Genomic DNA, 27,284 nt, shown 5'->3' on the forward strand with positions numbered 1-27,284 from the left:
GCCCTGTGTGCATTCTCCCCCCCGTGGTGGTCCCCAGCAGGGCCTGATGTGGGCCTGCGCCGTTGGACATGCTAGATGAGCGAGATAACCTCCATCTGTCTTCATGACTGTCTGGCTTTTATTGCTTTAGGAGAAGTGCTGCTTTCACAAGCTCTTCTTCTGCTTGGAGAGGGAAACTAATATTTGTTTGCGTTAAGGCCTGCGTGATTTGTTACAAGGGGGCTTTTACATCTCTGGTCCTTAGCAAAGTAAACATAATGTGCTCATCTCTTTTAAGGTTTCAAGAACATATCTGACAATGAGTTCCTCTCAGCTCGTCATGAAGCACCAGATTATGGCCTGTGAATATAACATCCTGAAGGAATATGACCTTATAAAACTTTTATGTGAGCACTATAGGGCAACTTGTAATATAATGCCGCATTTCCACTGCATGCTGCGACACAGCTCGACTAAACTCGACTTTTCTATTTGAGTTTTTTATTAGCCAAGGTTGTCAACAGTAGGCTGAGCCAATTCGACAAAAAGGTGAAGTCAAGACACTGCGGATAAATGATGAGTCAGAAAAAAATCATCAGTAAAGTTGTCACTTCAGCTTCAAGGAAAATAATGCACAAACCAGCAAAGTTTAAATAGACAAGATACCATTCAAATGTTAACCTTATGGTGGCACTACAGGAAAAGTCAGGGGATTACTAACAGTTTTACATGCCATTGCCTGCGAACCATATATGTGTGTACTAACTTTATTACCAATTAATGTTATATATGTAGATTGTGCAACGCTAGTGGAAAAGTCAGGAGATCAGGAAAAGTATTGTGAATTGATCCTTGAATATATTGAATAGCTGTATATTGTACGTTGTGCTAATCAATCAGAAAGCTGTCAAGATATTTCATTCTGTTCAACAGCTGTCAACCTAATGGTGAAGCTATATTTATTATTATTCTTACACTGCATAGCTGTCTCATTTTGTCTTTGTGTCTTCGTGTAATCATTCTCAGTGGATGTCTTGTTTGTTCATCCACTTATCCCAGCAGGGTTCCCTCAAAGTGAGCCTGAAAGATGAGGGAATGAAGAGCCGTTGTCAAACATCTGTCATATCAAAGCAAAAAGAAATTCAATCTGCTTCTTCTTAATATCCTCAAGATTATTTTACCCAATGCATCAATAAACCATCTAGCTAGTACCGTGATAGATTTACTATCTGATGCAGTTTTATTGAGTTCAACATGGCCTCTGAACTACTGAGGGCAACTGGTGTCGATCGTCTCTTTGTTCTCAATGGCATTATAAAAAAAAGAATATATCACCAAGCTGACATTTAGATTGTCTACTCGTAACATCTCCTGTGTCTTTCGGCTGTAAGATTACAGAACAGTGACATTTATTGAATTTCACTCCCTAAATAATGACGCCCAGCCTCTCGAGCTTTGCTGTGACGTGACTGTCAACCATAAGTTCAATGTTTAGGGAAATCTGTCTCATTTGATCTAATCTTCATCACAAATGTGTTTGATAACTAAATGTGTATAATACCAGGTCTATAGGGTATGAAGTAAACGAAAGGAGCAGATTATCTTTACTAAGCATAAAGCATTAGTTAAAATTAAATACAATTAATTTAGATGCTATACCTTGTTTGTTTGATCAGTACACAAGCAGAAACATATAAAAATCCAATTTGTGCTTTCATTAGCAGTCCAGGAAATAACTGCGTAAAAGAAAAACTAAACAATAGTTTTTACCAAACGCTTGAACTAATCCTTTAAAATCCAATTCGACCCTTTAAACAATTATTTGTCTCTCACCATGATTATTTGTCTCAATAACCTTTTGATTGCAAGTCATTTCACTTCTCTAATCTCTTGCGTTCAGATGAGATTACAGATCATCAATGGAGTGTGTCTACTTTTTCAACTCCACAGGATAATGATGCCGCTTGTCATAACACCAAATATCTTTGAAACACTTCCCCACGGCTTAATAAGCTTTCCAAGCTATTAAGACAGTGCCTCAAAAAAAGATCAAAACAGGACAGAAAAGGACTCTACCATCTTAAAATATCAAAAGCATTGATGACAGGGTTTTATAATTAAATGTTGGACGAGATGACACTCTCTTTGATAATCTCTTTACAGTCAAATCCTACATTTCTGTAACACGCATTCATTCTGAGCAAGCCGACTCCTGTCTTCTGCCCAGTTGGAGGTCTGACTCTGAATGTTAGAAGTGAAATCAGGACGTCACTGAAACCGCACTATTCTACCTCTTTTATAGAGCTGAAATAACTAGTGATTTCATTGATTAAGCAGACGCAATTTGACGCAAAGTACTCTCAAATGTCTTTCCTCTACTGTTCTGTGCATCACAAGGAGCCGGCCTTTTGTCTTGTCTCAAGATTTTAATTCATAATATAATTTCTAATCTCCTCAAAAAAACAAAGCCATTGACCGCCCACTCAACCTGAAACCTTGAGGAGTCTACAGTATCACAAAGGATTTCACAAACTAAGGGAAAATGCCAAGGTGAGAAAAAAACAGAAGGAAGAGAGTGACTCCAGAAATCATGATGTCCTGACAAAGAGAAGTAACTGATGACACATCAAGAAAAAGTCTTTGAAATACACTGAGCACAATAAAATCATGAGTCAGCCACAGTTTCAAAGAGAGCTACAGCTGATGTTTTACTTTCTGCGTCCTTGAAAAGAGGACGGTGGCAAGGTATTTGCATCCATGCATGTTTATTACTAAAGAACTGTCAAGCCAAAGTATGCTAATAAACAGTTTCAGACGATGTCCAGGCTCTCTTTGGGAAGGATGAGCAGTGGAGGAATTGCCTTGATCTCTCAGCCCCTCAAGGCATAAACACATTCAATTATATTCAGGAAATGGTGTTTGCCTGGACAGGAGAGTGCCTTGGTGCACAAACCCAAAAGAAACCTTATGGTCAGTGTATGGAAGGCAAGAGAAGCACCAGAGTGGAAAGTACGGTAACACTTTATATTAAGGTACACAAATTCACCATCAACTAGTTGTTCATTAACATGCATATAGCAGTATATTGGCTCTTTATTAGTCAATATAAAACACTTAGTAATGCCTTATTCTACATGACCATATTCTACAAGTAATAGGCCATTAGTTGAGAGTTTTTCCTCAATAACCCTCTAATTAGTGCTTATTTGTTGCAAGTAAGGAAGTTGTTGTACATGAGTTTAGGTCTTAATATGCGCTGCTCAAAATGGGCCTAATAAGGTAGTACCACACGAATAGTAATTCTCCCATAATAACACTTAACAAATATGATCTATTCTTATGTAACAAGACATAAAACTGTGTATAAAGTGTATAAGTGTTACCGAAAGTACACATGGCAGCTTCGAGAGCAAAAGATGGTCCATATCAGTGTGAAAGGTCAAATGACAGACGTCAAACAAGAGATAGTTTTAAAATAAAATGTGATGATGATTATTTTTGATAGACACACTGCAGTGAGTTTATCCTTTGAATACAGGAATACGGTACTTCTGTCGGCCTATCAGAAAAATAAACAAGTCTTCCCCACAGGGTTGAGTCTGTTTACTATACTAAATTAAAGCAGTGACACCAAACACACATCCAATATGGACGTCCACAAACAGTGCCCTCCGCTCCCACAAGACCCCAACACAAAACAGAAGCTCCACACATGGCTCCATCAAGTGAAAACATGTTTTGAAAGGAGAGGCATTGGATTTTTCCTTGCTGACATGGGTGCAGTGAGTAGAAAGATAAACAAAGCAAACAACATCGAGTGCAAAAAGCCTTTCAAGTGTATTTGTTGTATGGGTTGGGGTTATTTTTTGGCCATTGCAAACAAAAATTATATGAATCTATTTATATTGATGTGTTGGTTACCGCTTTCTAATGAGTCCACATTTATTACATTTAAAAAAAGTTATAACTATAGACTTAAAGGTGGGGTAGGTAATTTTGGAGAAACCAGCTTGAGTGCGCTAGAATTTGAAAATACACAACCGGAAGAAATCTGCCACTTCCTTACAGAGCCCCTCCTCCAACACACACGAACGCGCACATGACCAATGAGGGCACGAGATAAGTTTGTGCACAGATGGAAGGCTGACAGGCAGGTAGGCCATCCAGTTATTTTAGCCGGGCCGGCTAAAATGATTGGTTGTGCTTTTTACAGTACTACGGCTTCCACAGATGACATTTTTTAATGTATTTATTGTCAAAGCATTTAATGTATTCATTGCTATCGGGATGTTAAGAGCATTCCATGGAATATAACAAAAAGTGTTTCTGAAATAAATTACATACCCCACCTTTAAGCTCATTAATGACTTAATGTATTGTATTTTCTAAAGATTTATAGAATCCAATGATAAAATCAAGTTTTGATAACGGATTGCCTTTTGGGGCTTACTCGTACCAACATAAACACGTTTTTTAGATTAGGACTAACGACTTGATGAGAAAAACTACAAATACATTTTTAACATTTTACTTTGCCACGTACATAACCTGTATGACTGTAGTATTCTGCCTTCTATTATATATGTATTATATATATATATATAAATATATATTATTAACCAGCACTTATTAATACTATTACTTAGTTTTATACCCCGTTTATCTAGGCCATTTTTGTATCTTGTTCTATGTGTCACACTGTGGGACTGCGGGAAACGGTATCTGGAGATTTCTGTATGTAGAACACATGGAGACATTTTGACAATAAAGCTGACTTTGACTTTTTGACATAGTGGCACATTATCAAAACCCACAGAGCAGAAAGGAAGGGGTGTTCTTTTTTTCATGATGACAGAATCTGGGAACGCTTAATGATCCCAAATCCTGTCACAATGCGGGGGAACCCTGAGACACAGGGGAACCCGATACAGTGACATTACATTTTTTTTTTTAATCAAAGTGGACTTCTTATCTTCTCTAATAACTGTTCTAATAACTGTTCTAATAACTGTTCTGATCTAATAACTGTTCTAATGACTGATCTAATAACTGATCTAATAACTCAACTGATAAAATAACTGTTCTAAATAACTGTTCTGATCTAATAACTGTTCTAATGACTGTTCTAATAACTGATCTAATAACTGTTCTAATAACTGATCTAATAACTGTTCTAATAACTGATCTAATAACTGTTCTAATAAATATCCTCTTCCTCCACAGCCACCTCCTCCCCCACCTCTTCCTCCACAGCCCCCACCTCTTCCTCCACAGCCCCCACCTCTTCCTCCACAGCCCCCACCTCTTCCTCCACAGCCACCTCCACAGCCTCCTCCTTCCCCACCTGTCCCCCTTTAGTGAAGTAGACTACGTACTCTGGGATGTTCGGGCGGTCGTTGACGAAGATGTTGAACCTATTCAACCACGGCGGTCTGCTCGTCGTTTTTAAGATCTGAACAGAGCAATGTTCAATCTCATCCTCCCACTCCTCCTCCACCTGCACAGCCTCATCCTCCCCCACCTCTTCCTCCACAGCCCCCACCTCTTCCTCCTCAGCCACCTCCACAGCCTCCTCCTTCCCCACCTCTTCCTCCACAGCCCCCACCTCTTCCTCCACAGCCCCCACCTCTTCCTCCTCCTCCCCCACCTCTTCCTCCACAGCCCCCACCTCTTCCTCCACAGCCTCCACCTCTTCCTCCACAGCCTCCACCTCTTCCTCCACAGCCTCCTCCTTCCCCACCTGTCCCCCTTTAGTGAAGTAGACTATGTACTCTGGGATGTTCGGGCGGTCGTTGACGATGATGTTGAACCTATTCAACCACGGCGGTCTGCTCGTCGTTTTTAAGATCTGAACAGAGCAATGTTCAATCTCATCCTCCCACTCCTCCTCCACCTCCAACTGCACAGCCTCCTCCTCCTCCTCCCCCTCCTCTTCCTCCTCCTCCTCTTCCTCCACAGCCCCCTCCTCTTCCTCCTCCTCCTCCTCCTCCACCCCACATCGAAGCTTCAGCGTCCAGTTCTCCTCTCGCAGGCGGGCGATCTCCAGATCGTTCTCCTCTTTCTCCACATGGAGCTTTCTGTTGATCCTCAACAAAGTGACGATCTCCACATCCTTGTCGTCAGCACACGGTTCCTTCAGTTCTCTCAGATCCTGGTTCTCCTTTCTCAAGCGGTCCATCTCTGCTTCGTCCTTCATCTGCGTCTTGAGGAGATTTCCATATCTCAGGTTCAGGTTCTCCAAGTAATCCCTCAAGACGTTCCGCTCAATCTCCATATAAACCTTTACTTCCTCACAATGTTCCTTCTGTTCTCTAAGATCCTGGTTCTCCTTTAGCAAAGCATGTATCTCTCCATCCTTTAGTTCCTCACAACGTTCTTTAGGTTCTGTGAGATCCTGGTTCTCCTTTAGCAAAGCATCTATCTCTGCATCCTTGACTTCCTCACAACGTTCTTTAGGTTCTGTGAGATCCTGTTTCTCCTTCAGTAAAGCATCTATCTCTGCATCCTTTACTTCCTCACAAGGTTCTTTAGGTTCTGTGAGATCCTGGTTCTCCTTTAGCAAAGCATCTATCTCTCCATCCTTTACTTCCTCACAAGGTTCTTTAGGTTCTGTGAGATCCTGGTTCTCCTTCAGCAAAGCATCTATCTCTCCATCCTTTACTTCCTCACAAGGTTCTTTAGGTTCTGTGAGATCCTGGTTCTCCTTTAGCAAAGCATCTATCTCTCCATCTTTACTTCCTCACAAGGTTCTTTAGGTTCTGTGAGATCCTGGTTCTCCTTTAGCAAAGCATCTATCTCTCCATCCTTTACTTCCTCACAAGGTTCTTTAGGTTCTGTGAGATCCTGGTTCTCCTTAGCAAAGCATCTATCTCTCCATCCTTTCCTTCCTCACCAAGGTTCTTTAGGTTCTTTGATATCCTGGTTCTCCTTTAGCAAAGCCTCTATCTCTCCATCCTTACTTCCTCACAAGGTTCTTTAGGTTCTGTGAGATCCTGGTTCTCCTTTAGCAAAGCATCTATCTCTCCATACTTTACTTCCTCACAACGTTCTTTAGGTTCTGTGAGATCCTGGTTCTCCTTTAGCAAAGCATCTATCTCTCCATCCTTTAGTTCCTCACAAGGTTCTTTAGGTTCTGTGAGATCCTGGTTCTCCTCTAGCAAAGCATCTATTTCTCCATCCTTTACTTCCTCACAAGGTTCTTTAAGTTCTGTGAGATCCTGGTTCTCCTTTAGCAACGCGTCTATCTCTCCATCCTTTACTTCTTCACAAGGTTCTTTAGGTTCTGTGAGATCCTGGTTCTCCTTTAGCAAAGCATCTATCTCTACATCCTTTACTTCCTCACAAGGTTCTTTAGGTTCTGTGAGATCCTGGTTCTCCTCTAGCAAAGCATCTATCTCTCCATCCTTTACCTCCTCACAAGGTTCTTTAGGTTCTGTGAGATCCTGGTTCTCCTTTAGCAAAGCATCTATCTCTCCATCATTTACTTCCTCAAAACGTTCTTTAGGTTCTGTGAGATCCTGGTTCTCCTTTAGAAAAGCATCTATCTCTGCATCCTTTACTTCCTCACAAGGTTCTTTAGGTTCTGTGAGACCCTGGTTCTCCTTTAGCAAAGCATCTATCTCTCCATCCTTTACTTCCTCACAAGGTTCTTTGGGTTCTGTGAGATCCTGGTTCTCCTTTAGCAAAGCATCTATCTCTCCATCCTTTAGTTCCTCACAAGGTTCTTTAGGTTCTGTGAGATCCTGGTTCTCCTTTAGCAAAGCATCTATCTCTCCATCCTTTACTTCCTCACAAGGTTCTTTAGGTTCTGTGAGATCCTGGTTCTCCTTTAGCAAAGCATCTATCTCTCCCTCCTTTACTTCCTCACAACGTTCTTTAGGTTCTGTGAGTTCCTGGTTCTCCTTTAGCAAAGCATCTATCTCTCCATCCTTTACTTCCTCACAAGGTTCTTTAGGTTCTGTGAGATCTTGTTTCTCCTTTAGCAAAGCATCTATCTCTCCATCCTTTACTTCCTCACAAGGTTCTTTAGGTTCTGTGAGTTGCTGGTTCTCCTTTAGCAAAGCATCTATCTCTCCATCCTTTACTTCCTCACAAGGTTCTTTAGGTTCTGTGAGATCCTGGTTCTCCTTCAGCAAAGCATCTATCTCTCCATCCTTTACTTCCTCACAAGGTTCTTTAGGTTCTGTGAGATCCTGGTTCTCCTCTAGCAAAGCATCTATCTCTCCATCCTTTACTTCCTCACAAGGTTCTTTAAGTTCTGTGAGATCCTGGTTCTCCTTTAGCAAAGCATCTATCTCTCCATCCTTTACTTCCTCACAACGTTCTTTAGGTTCTGTGAGATCCTGGTTCTCCTTTAGCAAAGCGTCTATCTCTCCATCCTTTACTTCTTCACAAGGTTCTTTAGGTTCTGTGAGATCCTGGTTCTCCTTTAGCAAAGCATCTATCTCTCCATCCTTTACTTCCTCACAAGGTTATTTAGGTTCTGTGAGATCCTGGTTCTCCTCTAGAAAAGCATCTATCTCTCCATCCTTTACCTCCTCACAAGGTTCTTTAGGTTCGGTGAGATCCTGGTTCTCCTTTAGCAAAGGATCTATCTCTCCATCCTTTACTTCCTCACAAGGTTCTTTAGGTTCTGTGAGATCCTGGTTCTCCTTTAGCAAAGCATCTATCTCTCCATCCTTTCCTTCCTCACAAGGTTCTTTAGGTTCTTTGATATCCTGGTTCTCCTTTAGCAAAGCCTCTATCTCTCCATCCTTTACTTCCTCACAAGGTTCTTTAGGTTCTGTGAGATCCTGGTTCTCCTTTAGCAAAGCATCTATCTCTCCATACTTTACTTCCTCACAACGTTCTTTAGGTTCTGTGAGTTCCTGGTTCTCCTTTAGCAAAGCATCTATCTCTCCATCCTTTACTTCCTCACAAGGTTCTTTAGGTTCTGTGAGATCTTGGTTCTCCTTTAGCAAAGCATCTATCTCTCCATCCTTTACTTCCTCACAAGGTTCTTTAGGTTCTGTGAGATCCTGGTTCTCCTTTAGCAAAGCATCTATCTCTCCCTCCTTTACTTCCTCACAACGTTCTTTAGGTTCTGTGAGTTCCTGGTTCTCCTTTAGCAAAGCATCTATCTCTCCATCCTTTACTTCCTCACAAGGTTCTTTAGGTTCTGTGAGATCTTGGTTCTCCTTTAGCAAAGCATCTATCTCTCCATCCTTTACTTCCTCACAAGGTTCTTTAGGTTCTGTGAGTTCCTGGTTCTCCTTTAGCAACGCATCTATCTCTCCATCCTTTACTTCCTCACAAGGTTCTTTAGGTTCTGTGAGATCCTGGTTCTCCTTCAGCAAAGCATCAATCTCTCCATCCTTTACTTCCTCACAAGGTTCTTTAGGTTCTGTGAGATCCTGGTTCTCCTCTAGCAAAGCATCTATCTCTCCATCCTTTACTTCCTCACAAGGTTCTTTAAGTTCTGTGAGATCCTGGTTCTCCTTTAGCAAAGCGTCTATCTCTCCATCCTTTACTTCTTCACAGGGTTCTTTAGGTTCTGTGAGATCCTGGTTCTCCTTTAGCAAAGCATCTATCTCTCCATCCTTTACTTCCTCACAAGGTTCTTTAGGTTCTGTGAGATCCTGGTTCTCCTTTAGCAAAGCATCTATCTCTCCATCCTTTACTTCCTCACAAGGTTCTTTAGGTTCTGTGAGATCCTGGTTCTCCTCTAGCAAAGCGTCTATCTCTCCATCCTTTACTTCCTCACAAGGTTCTTTAGGTTCTGTGAGATCCTGGTTCTCATTTAGCAAAGCATCTATCTCTCCATCCTTTACTTCCTCACAAGGTTCTTTAGGTTCTGTGAGATCCTGGTTCTCCTCTAGCAAAGCGTCTATCTCTCCATCCTTTACTTCCTCACTATAGATAGAAAAAATTACAAGTACGAATCGGGTGACCGTCAGGGGAGTCTAAAAAAAAACACACACGAATGCACAGCGATCCATGCACAGAAAGCAGTTTGTGTTTGTAGGTGCAGGGGATTTAAACGGAAAACAAATATGTGAGGATCAAAAATACATATGTAAAACTTTTTTCTGTATTTGGATTTTATTTACATGTATATGAAACGGAACACATTTGTGTGTGCATTGAAAAACACAAGTGTGGATCCGGAAATACAAGTGTGAATCCTTTTGCGGATCATGCGTGTATTATGAGACTGTTCTGAGCCCATACCAACGATACCACACACACACACACACACACACACACACACACACACACACACCACACACACACACACACACACACACACACACACACACACACACACACACACACACACACACACACACACACACACACACACACACACCACAACACACACACACACACACACACACACACACACACACACACACACACACACACACACACACACACACACACACACACACACACACACACACACACACACACACACACACACACACACACACACACACACACACACACACACACACAATTGTGTATTATTGTATGAGAGAGGTTCCAGGTTTGAATTGAGGCGAATATTTGTAATGTTCAGAGGTTGTTGTGTTTAATATTCATGAGAATATTTGTCATTGTTCAAATGATAATAAACAAACATATAAAGCATATTTGTCCACTCATATGTTGATAAGAGTATTAAAAACTTGAAAAATATCCCTCTAAGGTACATTTAGAACAGATAAAAAATGTGCGATTAATTTGCGATTAAATATTTTAATCGACTGACAGCCCTAATATATATATATTATTGTGACTGACAATATAACGTCACAAGGAATCACAAAAGCTTTACATTTAGTTTTTTAGGGCTTATAAGTTGATTAATTTGATCGGCGGAAATAAGAGTTATTAATGTATTAATTGTTAAAGTTATTTTTCAAGCCAACATTTGCTTGTTTCAGCTTTCATTATTTGCTGTTTTTACTCTTTAGCTTGGCGGTTGAACTGTTAGCTGGACAAATAAAGACATTTTAAGCTGTCACCTTGGGCTTTGGGAAATTGTAATGGCCTTTTTTCTAAACTTTTTAACATTTTATCGACAAAACAACCTAGGAATTAATTGAGAAATAATGGCAACCTTGATATTGATGTTCTTTAGACAAAACAGGTTCAGTCATAACATAGCATTTTGTTGGTATTTGTATTCCTGCTTTGTATTTGTTGTGGCTGTGACCCTTGCTAATCAAATCACAGCTAGATTCTCCAGACAGCCAGTCGCTGGCCGCAGGCTACAGCTCCTCCACAGATAATGTCACTTCCTGTGAAAACAAGCTGATCTTGTTACCAGAAACGGTCACTGTTGTCTTTCAAAGCAGTACCAAAAAAAAAGAAAACGGTAATTGAACTGGTTAACACTAAAAAGACAACGATGCTGCCAGACTTAAAAAATATTTATTTCAGTAGTGGGTGATTTTGTGAGTTATCACTTCCTCCGGAGAAAATCTGACAGTGCAAACAGGAAACAAATGTTTGAATGGAGATTGGCCCCAGCTGTTTTTCATTTACTTATTCTTACACAGTGATGACCGTGGACAGATGTTATTATGTGTGCACATGTCACCAAAGAAGAAACACATTTTTGAATTTTATTTACAAAATAAAACGCACTGTGTATAAAACAGACAACAACATACAACTGTTGGCCTGCAGCATGTTAAGACAAACAGGTGGAGATCAGTTAGACCAGGGCCACATACAGAAAAATATACGAAGGGGTGGACCACTCACTAGAGGTATATTGCTTCATCAGTTAAGTTATATGTCAGCAAAATTAATCAAATGTAGGTCAATTATGCTTGATACTTGAAAATGCCTTAAGAAAAAAACAGCCTATCACAGCTCTCCATAGGGTTTCATTTATTTTGTTGGCAGCTCATCCCTCAGATTGCTTATAATAAGGGGAAATATGAAGGGTATATTTCAAGCTTGTTATGTAAATAAGTTATTGGGCCTTTTTTTTTATCAACTAAGATATGTTAGAACATTTTTCCAACTTGAATTGACTGAATTTATTTTAAAAGTGGGCTTATTAACACATGAATAATACTGTGTAATATATTTTACAGTTTCATTTGTGGGCCATATTACATGATACTTTTAGAAATTGCTGAGGGCCGATTCAAAATGGTGCATGATGATATAAGACAGAGGTGTTTTTGAAATAAAAGAGGTAATTTCTCAGTTGTTATAATCTGTGGCCAAAAAATACCTTAATATTGAGCTACGTTAAGCTATTTCTTTTACACACACAAACACGTGTCAGTGTGTGTGAATTCAACACAAGATTCAACAAGTTAATGGTTTCCTTAAAAGCAAAGAGTTTTGGCAGAAACCATTTCTGACAATAGTTGTGGATGACACTACACAGAAAAACAGTAAAAGAGTGATTTGTTTCTTTACAAAGTCTGGCACTTGAGAGCATCAGAGCATAACAGCTTGCTTTTTCTCACCATCACCTTCACACACACAGATGCACACACACACACACACACACACACACACACACACACACCAGCACACACTGCCCAACTTTGTTTGGACAATCTAGACTCTACAGATTTCAGATGAGCTTTTACGATAGCCCTCCATAGTCACCTTGCAACCCCAATTTTATCTAGCTATTCCGTGGAGGCAACTGGTGTTAACATGCAGGAAGTACGCTGCAGCTTTCACCTCAATTTCCTCAAGCAAAAAATGTACACACATATGCCTCTCTCTTTTTTTCCTCAACTAGCATGTACAGTACAATCAGGGCTGGACCACAATGGTTGATAGGTTGCCAATGGGAACCCCTTTTGAGAAAATGGCCGCCAATACCTGGACTTTGATTTCCATCAGTGTCAATAACGTTTTAAAGTAAAAAAAGGCACAGCTCACAATCAAAACCCAATGTTGCTGTTGTTTGTGAGAGAGGTCTAAGCACAATCAAGCAGATTGGGGGTCATTTCTGAAAGTACAGATGATGGAAAAGCTTCTAGAAATATATCATTTGAAATTGAAAGAATGTATGAAGGAGCACCCAGTGAATGTTTGAGGGATCTGTTAAGGCCGCTACACAAGGCCGCTACACAAGGCCGCTACACAAGGCCGCTACACAAGGCCGCTACACACCCACCTGAGACCAAAGAACGCGTACCGAAGGCGTCCCGACTTTTACGTCAGCCACGTCGCCTGCGTCGGCTACGCCGCCCGCCTACGCCGCCCGCCTACGAACACACCGCAAATACTTCAGTCGACGAGTGGCAATAACTGTCCATACCAGCAGGCAGCGGTAGTGTGAACAGCCAATCAGAGTGATTGCTTGGGCCGACTTTCTCTGACCTCCCGCGGCCGATTCAACATGTTGAATCGGCCGCGGGAGGTGTGAAAAGGCGCCGTAAAGAGACGACGGTGCGGGACACACCAACCTGAGTAGGCCGCCGCGAATGCCCGACTGCCTCTGACGGCCTCTGAATCCCAAAATCGGGTTGGTGTGTAGCCAGCTTTAAGAGCATGACGTTGTGAGCCAGACCATCAGTTTTTATATGCTGTCTGTTGGACTGGTACAAAACAAGATAAACACACTGTTGTTTCTGCATCAATAACATTTACCTAAACATCAAGTGGTTTCTCATGCTTTGCAAAAAATACTGTCATATGGAATAATAAAGGTTGACAAAAAGGTGAAGAAAGCCAAAGAAATATGAAGTATGTCCTATTTGCGACAATATAAGCATCAAGGTATCCAGGGAAACGGTTCTTCATTTCACGAGCTGACACTGTTATGACCTATATCGACAGAGTAACAGAAAAGTGGGCAAAGTAGGAAAACAGGAAGACGATACACATTCATTCATAAAAGAGTAGGCTATAGTGACATGATCAAGTGTATTGAATGTGCATGTTAACATTACTTTTAGGTGGCTATCTTCCGTGCTGCTAGAGTAAGTTCCAGGATTAGTGTTCACGGTCGTCCATCTAAATGTTCCTATATATTTTATAGAAAAATCACTTCATTATTCAACATTTTAGAACCTAGAACTAATCTTCATTTGTATTAAAACACTGAGAATGAAATGTATTCAAATCGCATAAGAGTGAAATGGACTACGTACTGCAAGTTTGCCATTAGAAGAAACTTGTAGGCTGTGAACTGATTTTCCGCTGACTGCACCACCATACAGTTTGTGTATGTGTGTGCTGATGAAGCAAAGAGAGGAGCATAGAGAAAAGGTTGAAAGAAAAATATTGTAGGGAACTTAAGGTTTGCCAACATAACAAAAACGAGACCTCCTCCCTTTTCTTTCACTTCCTACACAGTCTTTCCTCCATTAATGAGCAGCATGAAACGGTGTGACTCAGCGTTAAATCAAAGCTTAGTCCCAGCTCGCTCATTATGTCAGGGACAAACTGAGACAGACAGTCCACAGGGACCAGCTGTCCTCCAGTCAGACACTGTGTAGTTCAATGACAGGAGTCCCCACAGAGAGATGAAGCACACACTCTCCAATACGTTTGTGGGCAGGTAAGTGTGCAGCACGTTCACAAACACGTATGGTACAACCCTTTGGGATGATACTATAGAAAAACGATATTCTTTGAGGTTCATAGTCATTAATACACAAAGTGAAATGTGCTAAAAGTTGGGTGAGCATTGATGTGCAATGTGAAATTATATGTTGGCCCTGCAGGAGTAGCATGCTGTGTCGTCATAGATCTACTCTGACAAGGGGTAACCTTTACCTAACGTACCTTCAAACTGCCCTTTCATCTTTCCCACCCGAGCAAACAGCAGATCTTTACTGCTCGATCAGTCAGTGGCTGCACAGCAGGCTTAATGGCATCTTTAATCTCAAGCAATGGCCTGCTCAGAAACCACCAACACTATTGATCTATTCCTACTCATCTTAATAACAACCACTAATCAGCAACACTTCTCTTCCTCTTTCCGTTCTTGGACTGTATCCCTTGACTTGTCTGAACAAAGAAAAAGAATGTAAATATTAAGTTGTGTCAGTGTATCAGCTAGATAGCAACAAGCTTTCTAATAATACCCAACAACCAACATGTTTTGCCAACCAGCATGGGACCTCACCCACCAACAAACCCATCACGATAAAACCTGACGACGATAAGTCTCAGGGGGCAACAGCCAATATTTCTGGGGATCTCAGTGTAGGCAGCGGATATTCGGCCAAATGATTACTTTTCCATGCACCTGCCATTGCTTACAGTCCCCTTAGCAACTTGAGATGCAAGCATGGAGTTGCAAGATGTCATCTTAAACTGGATGATTTCCCAAGTAGCTATTTAACAAGTGTTATGTTCCCTTACTGACATTTTTTAAAAGCCTATTCTTCCTCATATGATAGACATTGAGTTGCGAAATTGCATTGGGACCAATTTATACTGCCTATTTTACTCCCCACAAAGACTTTTTTTTTGCTGCAACCAACCAATGCCTGTGTGATGTGATTTGTCTTTTGAGACCAGAATGATACAATAAGGTTGCTTGCCAACAGATTCTGCATTCTTATGCGATATCTGTTTTTAGAGATGTATCTATCTGCCGGCAATGGAAGAATGTGTTAAAAGAATCAACACTTAGTATTATACATTTATTATATATATATATATACAAATGTTCCTATATGTGCAAATGTGCACACAAACAGTATAAAACAGCCTCAAAACAATGCCTTGCACCCTGACACAGAGACATGTTCCACTTCTCATCTTAAATCCAGTGTTCTCTAAATGTCTACAGGCACAGTATGATGAATATTGAGCCAAGCTGCACATTAACTTGCGTGTCTTATTTTAGAGATCTCTGACACCACATGGGAGCGGTTCAAAAAGCATGGCTTAGTTTACATCTAATCCATTGTTCCTCCGTGTCATATTTGTTTACAATCAATTTGACGGCACGGCAGTGCAGTTGCACAGAGACAAGGGCCTGGAGGAACAGGCCATGTTTCAGAGCTGCAGACTCTTGTAACAGTTCAGTGGGTGCGCCTCGGCGGTGCTGCGGGGAGAGCAGAGGAGGAGAGCGGGTGTCAAGGGTACAGAAGAAAGTGTGGACGGCTGAGGAGGAGAGATAGTGCAGGATTTGTCGGGAGTTTAGCAGACACGAGGAGAGCTCCTGAGGGCCTTCAGCAAACACACACGCATAGCGACTATTTCCTTTTATTCACCCCTACAGCCCTCGCTCTCTCATCCTTTTCTCTTGTTTTTAATGCAGATTCAGTCGTGTTTTTTTAGCTTTTTGCTCATTTAGTCCATAAATCTTGTTTATACTTTCTAATACAGCCTCGTCCTTTCTCTCTGGGTGTTTCTTTTTTTGGTGAGCGGGGATGAAGAGAATACAGAGTTGGCATCAAGGCCACTGAGAGCTATCAGGAGGAGACAGTCTCTCCCTGGTTGTCTCGCTTTGCAACAGATTGATCAAGTCTGCTGGAGGACAAATGATGCACTGACTGCCGGAGTTCGTGTGTGTTCATAAAAATCATGTGTCTATGTCAAATGTGAATGTGTGTATGCATTCACAAAAGCAGGCAGGAGATGGAGGGAAAGCGACAGCTCGCCCGTTAATTACTCGAGCTAATAGAGCAGCTGCTGATTCACTCCCGCTCCGTCAGACGCACAGCGGGACGGGGGGCTCGGGCAGGACATGTGAAGCAATAAGATGGAAGTGCTGTGACTCCGGACAGAGGCTGCTGGGAAACGTTCTGAGAAAAGCCATTAGACTGATGTAGTTCAGGGGCTGTCTTTGGATGGAAAGTTTTCAGACAGCAGTCACAGTATTAAAGGTGCTCTTAGGATTACGATTTAGTAAGTAAGTTCCCCAACAAGAAAGGTTGTTAAGAGGACTTTAAAGCACAATTCCTCAATATGTTGCTATGATTTCAATCGGAAAGAAACTTCTCTTGCTTTTTAACTTACTCCATTCCCCTGAGTCGCACTGGCCCACTTGTTTCTATGGCAACATGTCCTCAGACAAACCCTTTTAGTTTGAGAAAATATTCAAGGTAGTTCTTATTAAAGAAAATAATTTGCTACTGTAGAGGTATTAAAGCCAATAAACTATATTTTAATTGCACAGTAAGGAGGTACGTTTTTTAAACGTATGACATTTCATTTTAATATTTTAAACATAAAGCAAAAGTATCCATTCAAGCTATTTAATATCCAAATGTCAATATTAGATGCTAACACTTACTTTAATTTAATCAATTTCAATTCCAGCTTAATATGAAGCTTGATGCTTAGAAGTTTTAAATTGTTCAGTTGTTGACAGCTAGCTGTATTTGGTATAAAAAGCTAAAAGACAACAACTTGGTTAATCATTTCAAATATGGAAATTCCTGTTTCTCCTATGTCTATAAATGTAACACTTTTGATTTTGGGATGTTGATTGGGCAAAACATGAAGAGGTCTTCTTGGGCTTGTGGAAATTGTTCTTGCCATTTTGTTATTGTTTGACAATATAAACAATTGATTGAGAAATGAACAAATGCGGGTCCTAGTGAAAAGAATTGTGGCAACGTACTATGTGTTATGTACTTTTTCACACACACATAACAGTAGAAAACTTCATGCACAACAATGTCCCAATGGAAACAGAGAGTTCAACACATGGGGATTGCATATGGAGGCAGTGTGTGTGTGTGTGTGTGTGTGTGTGTGTGTGTGTGTGTGTGTGTGTGTGTGTGTGTGTGTGTGTGTGTGTGTGTGTGTGTGTGTGTGTGTGGTAAGACTCAGGGGAGACAGAATCGATGAGTACATAGGGGCATGAATGCAAAACAGAAGGGTCCAAATACTGCAAAGGGTGATAGAAGGGCTTTGCAGAATACAACAGTCAGCATATCTCTTCACTGCACCTTCGCATTCATGGTAAAAAAAAAAAAAAAAAAACCTGCTGCTCTTTCAGTGGATCTTTGGAAAGAAAGCCAAAATATTAGATTTAAGGTATTCAGTAAATAAAATAATTATAAAAAAAAAATGCAAAAGCAGGAGAGCTGAACATGCCATAAATTCAGCATGGACATGAGAAATATCAACGGCATGGTCAAATATTCACACGTTAATTAAAGTCTATATAAAGAAGTCTGTGAATGCGTGGCACATAAACGCTGATCACCACAAAGGCTTCTGCTTACGGAGTAGGAGCAGAGGGACGCTCTGATAACAGAGAGAGTGTAAGATTACGATAAGCCTCAGCCCTCCAGTTTCTACACTCAGGATTCTGAATCTGAGAAACAGAAGTGGGGAGCAGCTAAAGGAAGTGTTTCTGAGGAGATATGGGGGAACTGCCCAGTAGAGGGCGCCCCTCACTTAATGGAGTAGAGAGGAGCACACTGACATAGACACACATACAGTATACACACACAAGGCAGCATCTTAATTCTATTCACCATGGCAATATTTTTATGGCCATTATTTTCAAAGTCTCCCCTAATCTTACTCGTCATGTTCCAGATATTCCACCCCTCTCTCTCTTTACCCCGTCCTTCCTCGAGCCCTACACTGAATTTCTCAACTCGTGTCTCTCCGTAGGCAGACCCAGGCCTGACTCAACACTACTGTACTCACTAATGATCATCCAATGCCAGTGGTATTGTATGCCATCTGTTTAGCATATGCAAATACAACAGAGATGCGTCATCCTAACAGTAGAGAAAAATACATGCTTACTGGAAATGGACAGTCTTTGCACTCACTGACTGCGTTGCCAGGGAACAGGATGCCATGTTGTAAATACAGAAACTACTGGGGGCACTGAGGTTGTTTGCCATTGTATGTGAGTGTGCCTTGCTAAAAAGTAAAGACTGTAATGGTGTTTGAGATGCAACTGGTGGCTGAATGATGATCTATGAACTTTGGTGGAAGTAGTTTAAAAATGACAATGCACTACTGCTGACTATTCACTATGTAATGTGGCTTCTTGACAGTGCAATGAATCAGAATAAAAGGCATTTTCAGGGAGGAGCAACTATTTATAAAGAAAAGGAATGTGTGCAGTCGAGCGGATGCTGCTGTCAAGTCAACATAAAAAAGTTGAGGGTGTCTCGATTCAGGTATGGACAGATTTTAGGCCATGTGGGTTTATCGGTTCATCTGGTTGTCTTTTCACTTCCCATTGTTTTTATAGCACTTGAGTAAAGTTATGGAAACAGACTCCCATCCACCTCCCTTGTATGACGAGTTTTATTCATTTGCTAAAAGAGAGAAAAACACACAATTTACGAACTTAAGGATTCATTTGATCTATAGATATCGCCAAAATATCGCTTTGGGAGAAGAAAACCTATGAAAATCTCATATTGTGACACACAACGTGAAGACTACAACTACATCTTTATCCAATACCAGCGTCTGCTAAAACTTCCCTAAAAAACAGCTTCACATATAAATATTCATGAGTTATTTTAATAAGTGTCCACTCTGTCAGAACACCTTGTTCTTAGACAAGCCAAGAGATGCCCCCTTGGGTCCTCCATATTCATGCAGTGAATGCCAGCCCTGTTAACTAAACATATAGAAGCTCGTCCTGCTAAGAAAGCTAAGTCTTGTAAAATATTTCCCGAGCTAACATTTGTAAATCTCTTTACAAACGTTTTCTGTAATCAATTAAACCTAAGGATTTGTTTATTGTTGGATTGTGTAATACTAAGAGCCCCACACATCTGGCATCCTTGAAATAGAGAGATGAATAGAGTGGTTTAAATTAAAATGTGGCTCAGGTGTGGTTTCCTGAACGTTTATGCTCAAAACCTCAGTAAAACTGCTGATTTACAGATTTGTGAAGTTTCTTATCGGCTTAAGTGCAGATGATCTCACCTGTATGCTCCATCAAACATTAATTTCACGCTGCGAGATGCCTACCGGTTATAACTTGGAGTTCAGTGCTGCAACACCTAAAACTCCTAACAAGTTTCCAGGTCTCTCTTTATCGCCAAGGTTGCTGCGCCCGTGCTCTACTCTTCAGCTCACACTTGGCGAGGGTGTGCAGTGAGCTTTCTAATCATGTGTCTGAGAAACACAACATTCAAAAGGTAGAAATCAGTCTTTGCAGAACTAAGTGCAAAACAGAGGGCCAGGTTCACTGCAGAAATGAGCGGACCTAGCAGAGCAGCATCAGGGAGGTTTTGTTAGTGGGATGGATGGTCAGAGCACATGCAGTCTCATTGCAGGTGAGGAGTTAGAGAGTCGCCCAGAAGTAAACGCACAGAGAGTAATAGAAGAAGAAGTCATTTTTGTTAGGACTGCGGCCATGTACCTGAGTATATCTCCCTGCTCTTCAATTTCATCAGCAACCGCTTGACACCTGCAATAATGTGAAGAAGCCCGTCATCATCACAACTTCCCAACAACTGTGCCTTCAATGTACCCCTCCCTCTGAACTGTGAGGGGAGAATTTGAGGTCAAATGGAGAACCCCATGTGAAGATCCTGAATTGTGTTACCGGTAACAATGTAGCAGCAATAAAACATCAGTATAGTAAGAGTCACAAAGGGATCAGTTCGTGGCCAAATAATAAGGGGTCAAATAAAAGCAAGAAAACTTTAAGGCACGCCATAGTCACGTTAGACCTAAAAGGAAAAAAACCTAATGAAGGTTGGAAAGCCAAAAAGCATTTGATGAGGATATATGTAGACACACATTTTAATTTTCTTACATACATTCTTATCCAAGAAAAAAACCCATTTGTGTCCAGAATGTGTAGTCACGTTAGACCTTAACATAAACATTGACGTTTGTTGGCATCAAGCCTTCATCGGGGAGGATTTCTTTGGGTCTAACAAGACTATGACATGATGATGAAGGGGATTTAAATGTTGAAAAAACAGGCAGCCTTGTATTTTTTTATTTCTATTTTTTGTCTGCGTCTATCTTTAGAGAACCTCAAACAAACTATTTGTGTCCAGGATTCTCTCTGGCTATCCAAACATGTGGATTAAGTGTGGTTTAACTACATAAAGAGTACATTATTAAGAGTAAATATATCCAGCACATGAGGTATGAGCCCACAGATGTACAGAGAGCAAACAACAAAAACACATAGACAGACAAAAGTCACCCACCCACTGTGACCCCCCCCCCACCCACTCCAAGACTCCCACTAACTGGCTCCCTCCTTGTGTGTGTGACAGGTGTGTTTCCTGGAGAGGGCACATCTGTGAGGTCCTTACCTGTGTTCCTGTCTGGTATGATACAGCAATGCTTCTTCAGTATGCCTGGCAACACCTTTCAAGAAACACAAGGCGGAGGGAGGTGGATTGAAAGAGAGACAGAAAGAGAGAGAGGGGGAAAGATGTTAATATCACACCAGCTCGAAGCAGTTAAACAACATGAAGCTCAGACAAAGAGCACCGAGCCATGCTGCGACCAACAATTACAGAGTGGCACGATACGCACATTTCTCACACCATTTGCGTTATTTATCTAACACCTTTCTTCTGATGTGAGCAGTGGAGCACTAAATGATGGTCCCGGTGAGGATATGTGTGCTGAAGGTTTATTTTCTACTCTGATTCAGACTACAAACAGTCAAAAGGTGGGTTTAATGGCGTGTGAAGGAAAATATGATACGCTAACACTCCATTGGAATGGAACAACATAGAGACTAAAAAAAAAGAAGAAAATGGCTGGATTGAGACAGGAGAAAGGTTGGCAGTGTTATCAGTCGATCTGGTGTGGTCGCATCAACGGGGCCGATTTTAGAAGCTCTTTCTGCTCCATCAGCAATCTTTCCATGCCAGGAAGTTGTAACAGCAAATATAAAAGCCAATTATTGCACAACTCACACGCCTGAAGTGATCACTAATCAATAATACATGCTTACAGTCTATTCTGTGAGCATTACAATAGAATCCTAATCAATCTTGGGTGTATCTTAGCTGCTGATATATTGCACCTATGCATCTGCAAAATCATATCTCGAATCGAACGAAACCTCCCTTTTTTCATTTTTTTTAATGATGAGATTTTTGTTAAGCTTTGCGGTGACGCTGAATACCGTTATCGGTGTTCACAAGGCACAGATATTCAGAATTTCCACTAAAAATAAGTCCAGGGAACTAAAAAGGAGAAGGAGATGTGGAGGTGGCACAGCAGGTGTTATCAGTGCCTCTTTGTCCTTGCCTCTGACTGACAGGCTCATTATTGTACAAAATCACTTTAGTAATATAGACAGCACCCTTCTTCTTTCTCTCTGCTCTACTTTTCATTGTGATAATGTTAACGTTCTTTTACATTTTCACACGGTGGTTATATCCGGCTTCCCTGTCTCTCAGTGATTTTGCTTCTCTCTAGGACTGAACAAGAGCAATCAGATAAGTGACAGTTTTAATTAAGGAGACGGGCAGAATATAAAAAGGTACCTCTTGAAAAGATAGAGAAAACCAGGAAAGAAATAGAAATGAACTATAATGGCTTGTCTCTGGGGGCTTTTCAAAAGCTATATCAACGTACTATATAATTCATACAGGAGAAGGGCCTTAAGCACATACTTTTGTCATCTCACTTTCTACTTTATCAGCAGCAAGAGGAGAGATAATCCATCATTCATACAAACGCTTCCAAGCTAGTTTGTGCTCATAGTTTGCTTTCGTCCTTAAAATCTTAAAATCCTAAATACTGTCCTATGTAACATGCCAAAATAAGTTTAAAGGGGACCTATCATGCAAAATGCACTTTTGTACGTCTTTTATACATGAATATGTGTCCCCGGTGTTCCAGGGAACTCACCAAGTGTCAGAAAACACAACCCTCTCTATTTTCCTCCATACCCAAATCTCTAAAAAAGGGGCTGCAACGGATCTGATCAAAACTGATCCAGATTTGAACACTGTCCTGACGTCAGGACAGTGGCGCTACGGCTATTGGGCCAACTCCACCAATCAGGAGGAGACAGCCACGGCCATTGCCGTTCGAAAGCGCTGGAGACGCTGTAGTACATATGCCAGGCCTGTAGGTGGTGCTGTTCTCACTGAATCTGCCCTTGCAAAAACAGGGGTAAAAAAGTGCAAATTGAGCGAAATGAGGCATGGCTAAAATGCATGATCTGTTTGGTATTTTGAAAAAAAAAAAGTATAAATATGCCTTATATAGGTATGGTCCTACACTATATTATTATAATATAGCATGATAGGTCCACTTTAAACTTCAGTTTGAAGGAACAGGTACTGTATAAGCTCTTACTTTTACTTCTATTAAAAATAAACATACGTCCTACCATTCCAAATGCATTTCATTGCTTAGTCATTTGACCTCTAGCAATAAAGTTTTTTCATATCCTTAATCTTACTTTTTCTTTCCCCGATACAAAGGATTTTGCAACTTTTACAACAATTCATTAGAAAATCATGTGCTTGTGACATACTGAACATACTGGCAGACACCTGATCATTTGATTATGAAGTCAAGCCAACCCATTGGTTCAGCAGTGATCACAGGGCACACCACTGTCGCCTGTAGTCAGACGTATGGCACAGAATGGCTGAGTTGTCTCTTATGTCTTTGTGTAAAATTAACCATTCAAAATCCTATTAGACTGTTTAGAAAATTGCACAAAGCCTTCAGCATGGCTGTCTTTCTTAGCTCATGGTTATATTTTTGAATTTGTGGATATAGTTTTCACAGGACAGTGTAGATTGGTATTATTATCTGGTCTTAAAAGTAGCTTAACCTACGGAGCTTAACAAAGATACAAGTTTTAACTAAAGCTAATAGGGCAACCGGAGTATCAAAGCTATTGTGAAAACAATTTGACTAAAAGTATTTTATCAATTATATTGTGTTTCATATAATTTATTCAAATAGGTTTAAATCACAGTATAAATTATTTTTTCATTTAAGGTTAATGTGTGTGTATGTAAACATAATAGAAAAGTATGCTGAAGAAGATGTGGACCTTTAGATAAACACAGACTTATTTTTGTAACGACTTCAAATGACTTGAAAGGATTCTTAATGAGTGCCTTCTATTCCATGGTATGCATCAAAATGCTATTCAGAAAACACGTGTAAAGGACAGTTGTGTGGTGGCCACAAATAGAAATCTCTGCAGAGATGAGATGATTGCTTTGTAATGACTCAAACAGCTGCATGATGTACAGTTATAATTGATGCTGGCTAGCTGGGCGGCTGGCAGCGGCTTGTAGTGGAGGAGTGTGGAAACAAACTCTCAGAGACACTCTTCAGTGTTTCAGACACACAGAGTCGTCACTTGCCTCTCATTTACACCTTAAAGGAATTGAAGTCTGGAGACAAGGCGTCTCATTTCAGAGAAATGCATTGGGCATCCGTTTGTCTTTTCAAGCTTATCGTTAGATGAGCACAAAAAGGAGGATTGTGAGGATTTGTGTCACCTCATTCGAACAAGACAGATTTACAAGACACATCAGGACAATCCTATGGACGCATAACTGGGACAACTGGAAATGCAAACACTGGCTTATTTTTGGTATTTGCACAGATTTGTCGTATTATTCAAAGATTTGAATAGCTGGTTTCCTTCAAATCACAGCCAGGTAATAGCTCGACTGATTTTATGCAAAGAGCAGCCATGAAATAAATAACCTTTATTATATCAAAACCCAATCCATTTTCATCACCCATTAAATCAGCTTTTTGATCTGACAGTTTTGCCGTTTTTGTATTACTTACTGGAAATTCATTGCTTAGAAAGTAGAAGCCAAATCTAAAGAGTCAGCAAGTTAATAAAAGGCTCCATTTGGCAATGTTGTCGCACTTAACAATCAGTCCCCATTCTCTTGTAGCCTGAGGCTGTGAGAACAAAGGATTGAGTGGAGACATCATTAACTGCTCCTAAAGTAGATGTTTACAGAAACTCCTTTCATCACCGTTACATTTCTCCTGGCATATAAGGTGGGCTATGCACAGGATAAAAGTACAGTATATTATAGTGTTTTGGTCATTAAGAAACCCAATTCCCCCCGGGATAAATACAGTTTTCTGATTCATAAGACTGTTATAATAATGGAAGGAAATGCTGATAATAGAATTATAAACTTTTAGATATGCTGTGTACTTCAAAACACAATATTTCTTAGATTCCCAAGATATATTTTAAGACGTCAACATCATTTAAAAAAAAAATATATATATATATATATATACACATGTAATCAATCTACAGAATAGTGTGGCATCACATCCATTATAGCACCTGATTCAGCCACTTTTAAAATGACTCATCAAATACAAATGAGATAGAAGAGCCTGTTTAGACTGGAGTTGGGGGTAGCAAAGTTACATTCACAACAGAATCCATTTAGGTTATTTAGGACGATTTTCTGAGAACAAACAGAAAAACTTTATTTTTTTTTACTTTTCGATGAAATATAGTTACATGTTTTGGGCAATGGAGTTATTGGGCTACTTTCACAGAGATGTACTAAAAGCACTCAAGAGAGGCATACAGGCAAAGACTGCAGCAAAGGACGAGGAGAGAGAGAGCTGAATGCATGCTCATTAACTGAGACGAACAATCAAAAGGGCCGACTCAGGTGAGTCGCACAGCATTTAAGTCCATGAGGAAACTTTTCTGTCTGATATCAGCTCTCTGAAAATGACTCCAGACACAAAAGTACTGATTGCTCTCCTCCCCGAAAGTCCATTTGTCTGGGAGATTGATTTTATCTACTCATCAGGGAGGATCGGAAATAGACTGTCTGGTTAGACTTGTGCCCAAACTGAAGCTCATAAAAGTAAAGTTACAACATTAAGAAGCTGAAGGAGTCTTGTTTGTTGTTGCTTGTTCCTTTTCTCCCAGTGGTGAGCTGGGTGTGTCAACTGAGTTGTAGGCTACTAGACTTTTGTGTTAATGCCTCCAAACAAGTCAGGCTCCAATGCACCAGATTTGTAATGGCTCTGCACATGATCTGAGACTCGGGGCAACACAGTGTGACCGGTCAACAGGAACCGCTCTTGTCCCAGTGGTGTTTCAGGATGATCACAAATACCTGTCTTCATACCGGCCACACGCAGACACACAGACTCACTACCCATCTACCCACACTATAACTGCTGGGTACAGGCAATTATCAAGTGGCAGTGTAATAATAGGATATCTGGGCGCCTGCTGCTGAGAGCTAGAGAGCAACTCTTGGTGATCTAATGATCTGAGAGGACGGATGGGAAGTGGAGTCACTCCAATGCATCTCAAAGCTTATCCTGTTGGCCTTAAGCGCCGTCTGCTCCCTTCTTGCCCAGGCAAATTATTAAATGTAGTGGTGTGCCGATAAAGCATCAGATAAGAGTTGCACTGTAACCACTCCCATCAGTAATGGCTAAAGAGAAAGGACAAACAGAACTGTACAACATATTCAATGATGTCCTATAATATGACAATCTACGTGACGGTGGCCATGGCGGGAATGAAGGAGAAAGTAAGGTGTATCAAAAGTGTGAAAGTTACATAGGGAGAGGATCATGGTGGACGGAGGGTCCAAAAACACATGGACTTTCACTTAGGACGCCTGTGTACAGTAAGTACCATGTGTGTATCGAAAGGTCAACATTGGGTTAACCTTCTAAGTTATGTATACAAGTTGTTTAAGCTACTTAACTATCTTACAAATGTGCTTATTTTAACCAGAACCTAGAACTTTGGTCAACCGAACCAGTTTTTTTCCTCTGAAGTTTATTTTGAAAAGACAACATATGCACATGCTGAGTGGAAACTAACACGGATAAGATGAAACTGACGCGGTATATCGAGATGCCATATTTGACTGGATGGAAATGACAGCATGGCATTTGGTATTTGTTTGTAATCTACAGCATTAAAATACAATCCACATGACTAACTCGTAGTTTGTGTTGACCTTAACTTCACTTCACTCCTTTAGAACATGCACCACCTGAGACATGGGTAGGCATATAGATGAAAGGGAAAAGGAGAAGTGGAGATCCCCTCCGTGTGCTCATGCATGGAGGCAAGTGGTGCATCTGGAAGGTGCAGGGGCGTGTTTCGCAGGTTTGGACGTAATTCAAAGCTTTTACCTAAAATCCTACGGTGGACCAATGAATGGCGTATCATTCAGAAATATGCAAATATGCCAGATGTTTAAGTGGAATAATGCAAATGACCCATTGTTGGTCTCTAATACATCTATGACCACTGATTTATGACTTTTACCGAAAATACATATGATGTCATAGGGTCATTGATTTACATCAACAAGGTATTACTAGTAGGAAAAATGTATTTTTTGTTAAACAGCTTGATTGGGGAAATGTAAGCAATTCCCAGGAGCTTAATCAAATCTCTT

At 40.6% G+C, this 27,284-nt stretch overlaps 1 protein-coding gene across 1 annotated transcript in view; it reads right to left on the reverse strand.

Annotated features, from left to right (window-relative positions):
- Nucleotides 1–27,284, reverse strand: part of dlgap2a (discs, large (Drosophila) homolog-associated protein 2a) — a 161,180-nt gene that overhangs the window by 130,169 nt on the left and 3,727 nt on the right. Inside the window, exons 2-3 of the mRNA XM_034122696.1 lie at nt 21,177–21,231; nt 20,264–20,311 (exon numbers count right to left, since the gene is read on the reverse strand). Of these exons, the coding sequence (XP_033978587.1) occupies nt 20,264–20,311; nt 21,177–21,231 (103 nt within the window). The remainder of the gene's footprint in view (nt 1–20,263; nt 20,312–21,176; nt 21,232–27,284) is intronic.

This window comes from Trematomus bernacchii, unplaced genomic scaffold, assembly GCF_902827165.1.
Source record: "Trematomus bernacchii unplaced genomic scaffold, fTreBer1.1, whole genome shotgun sequence".
In the NCBI taxonomy this organism is placed as follows: domain Eukaryota; kingdom Metazoa; phylum Chordata; class Actinopteri; order Perciformes; family Nototheniidae; genus Trematomus; species Trematomus bernacchii.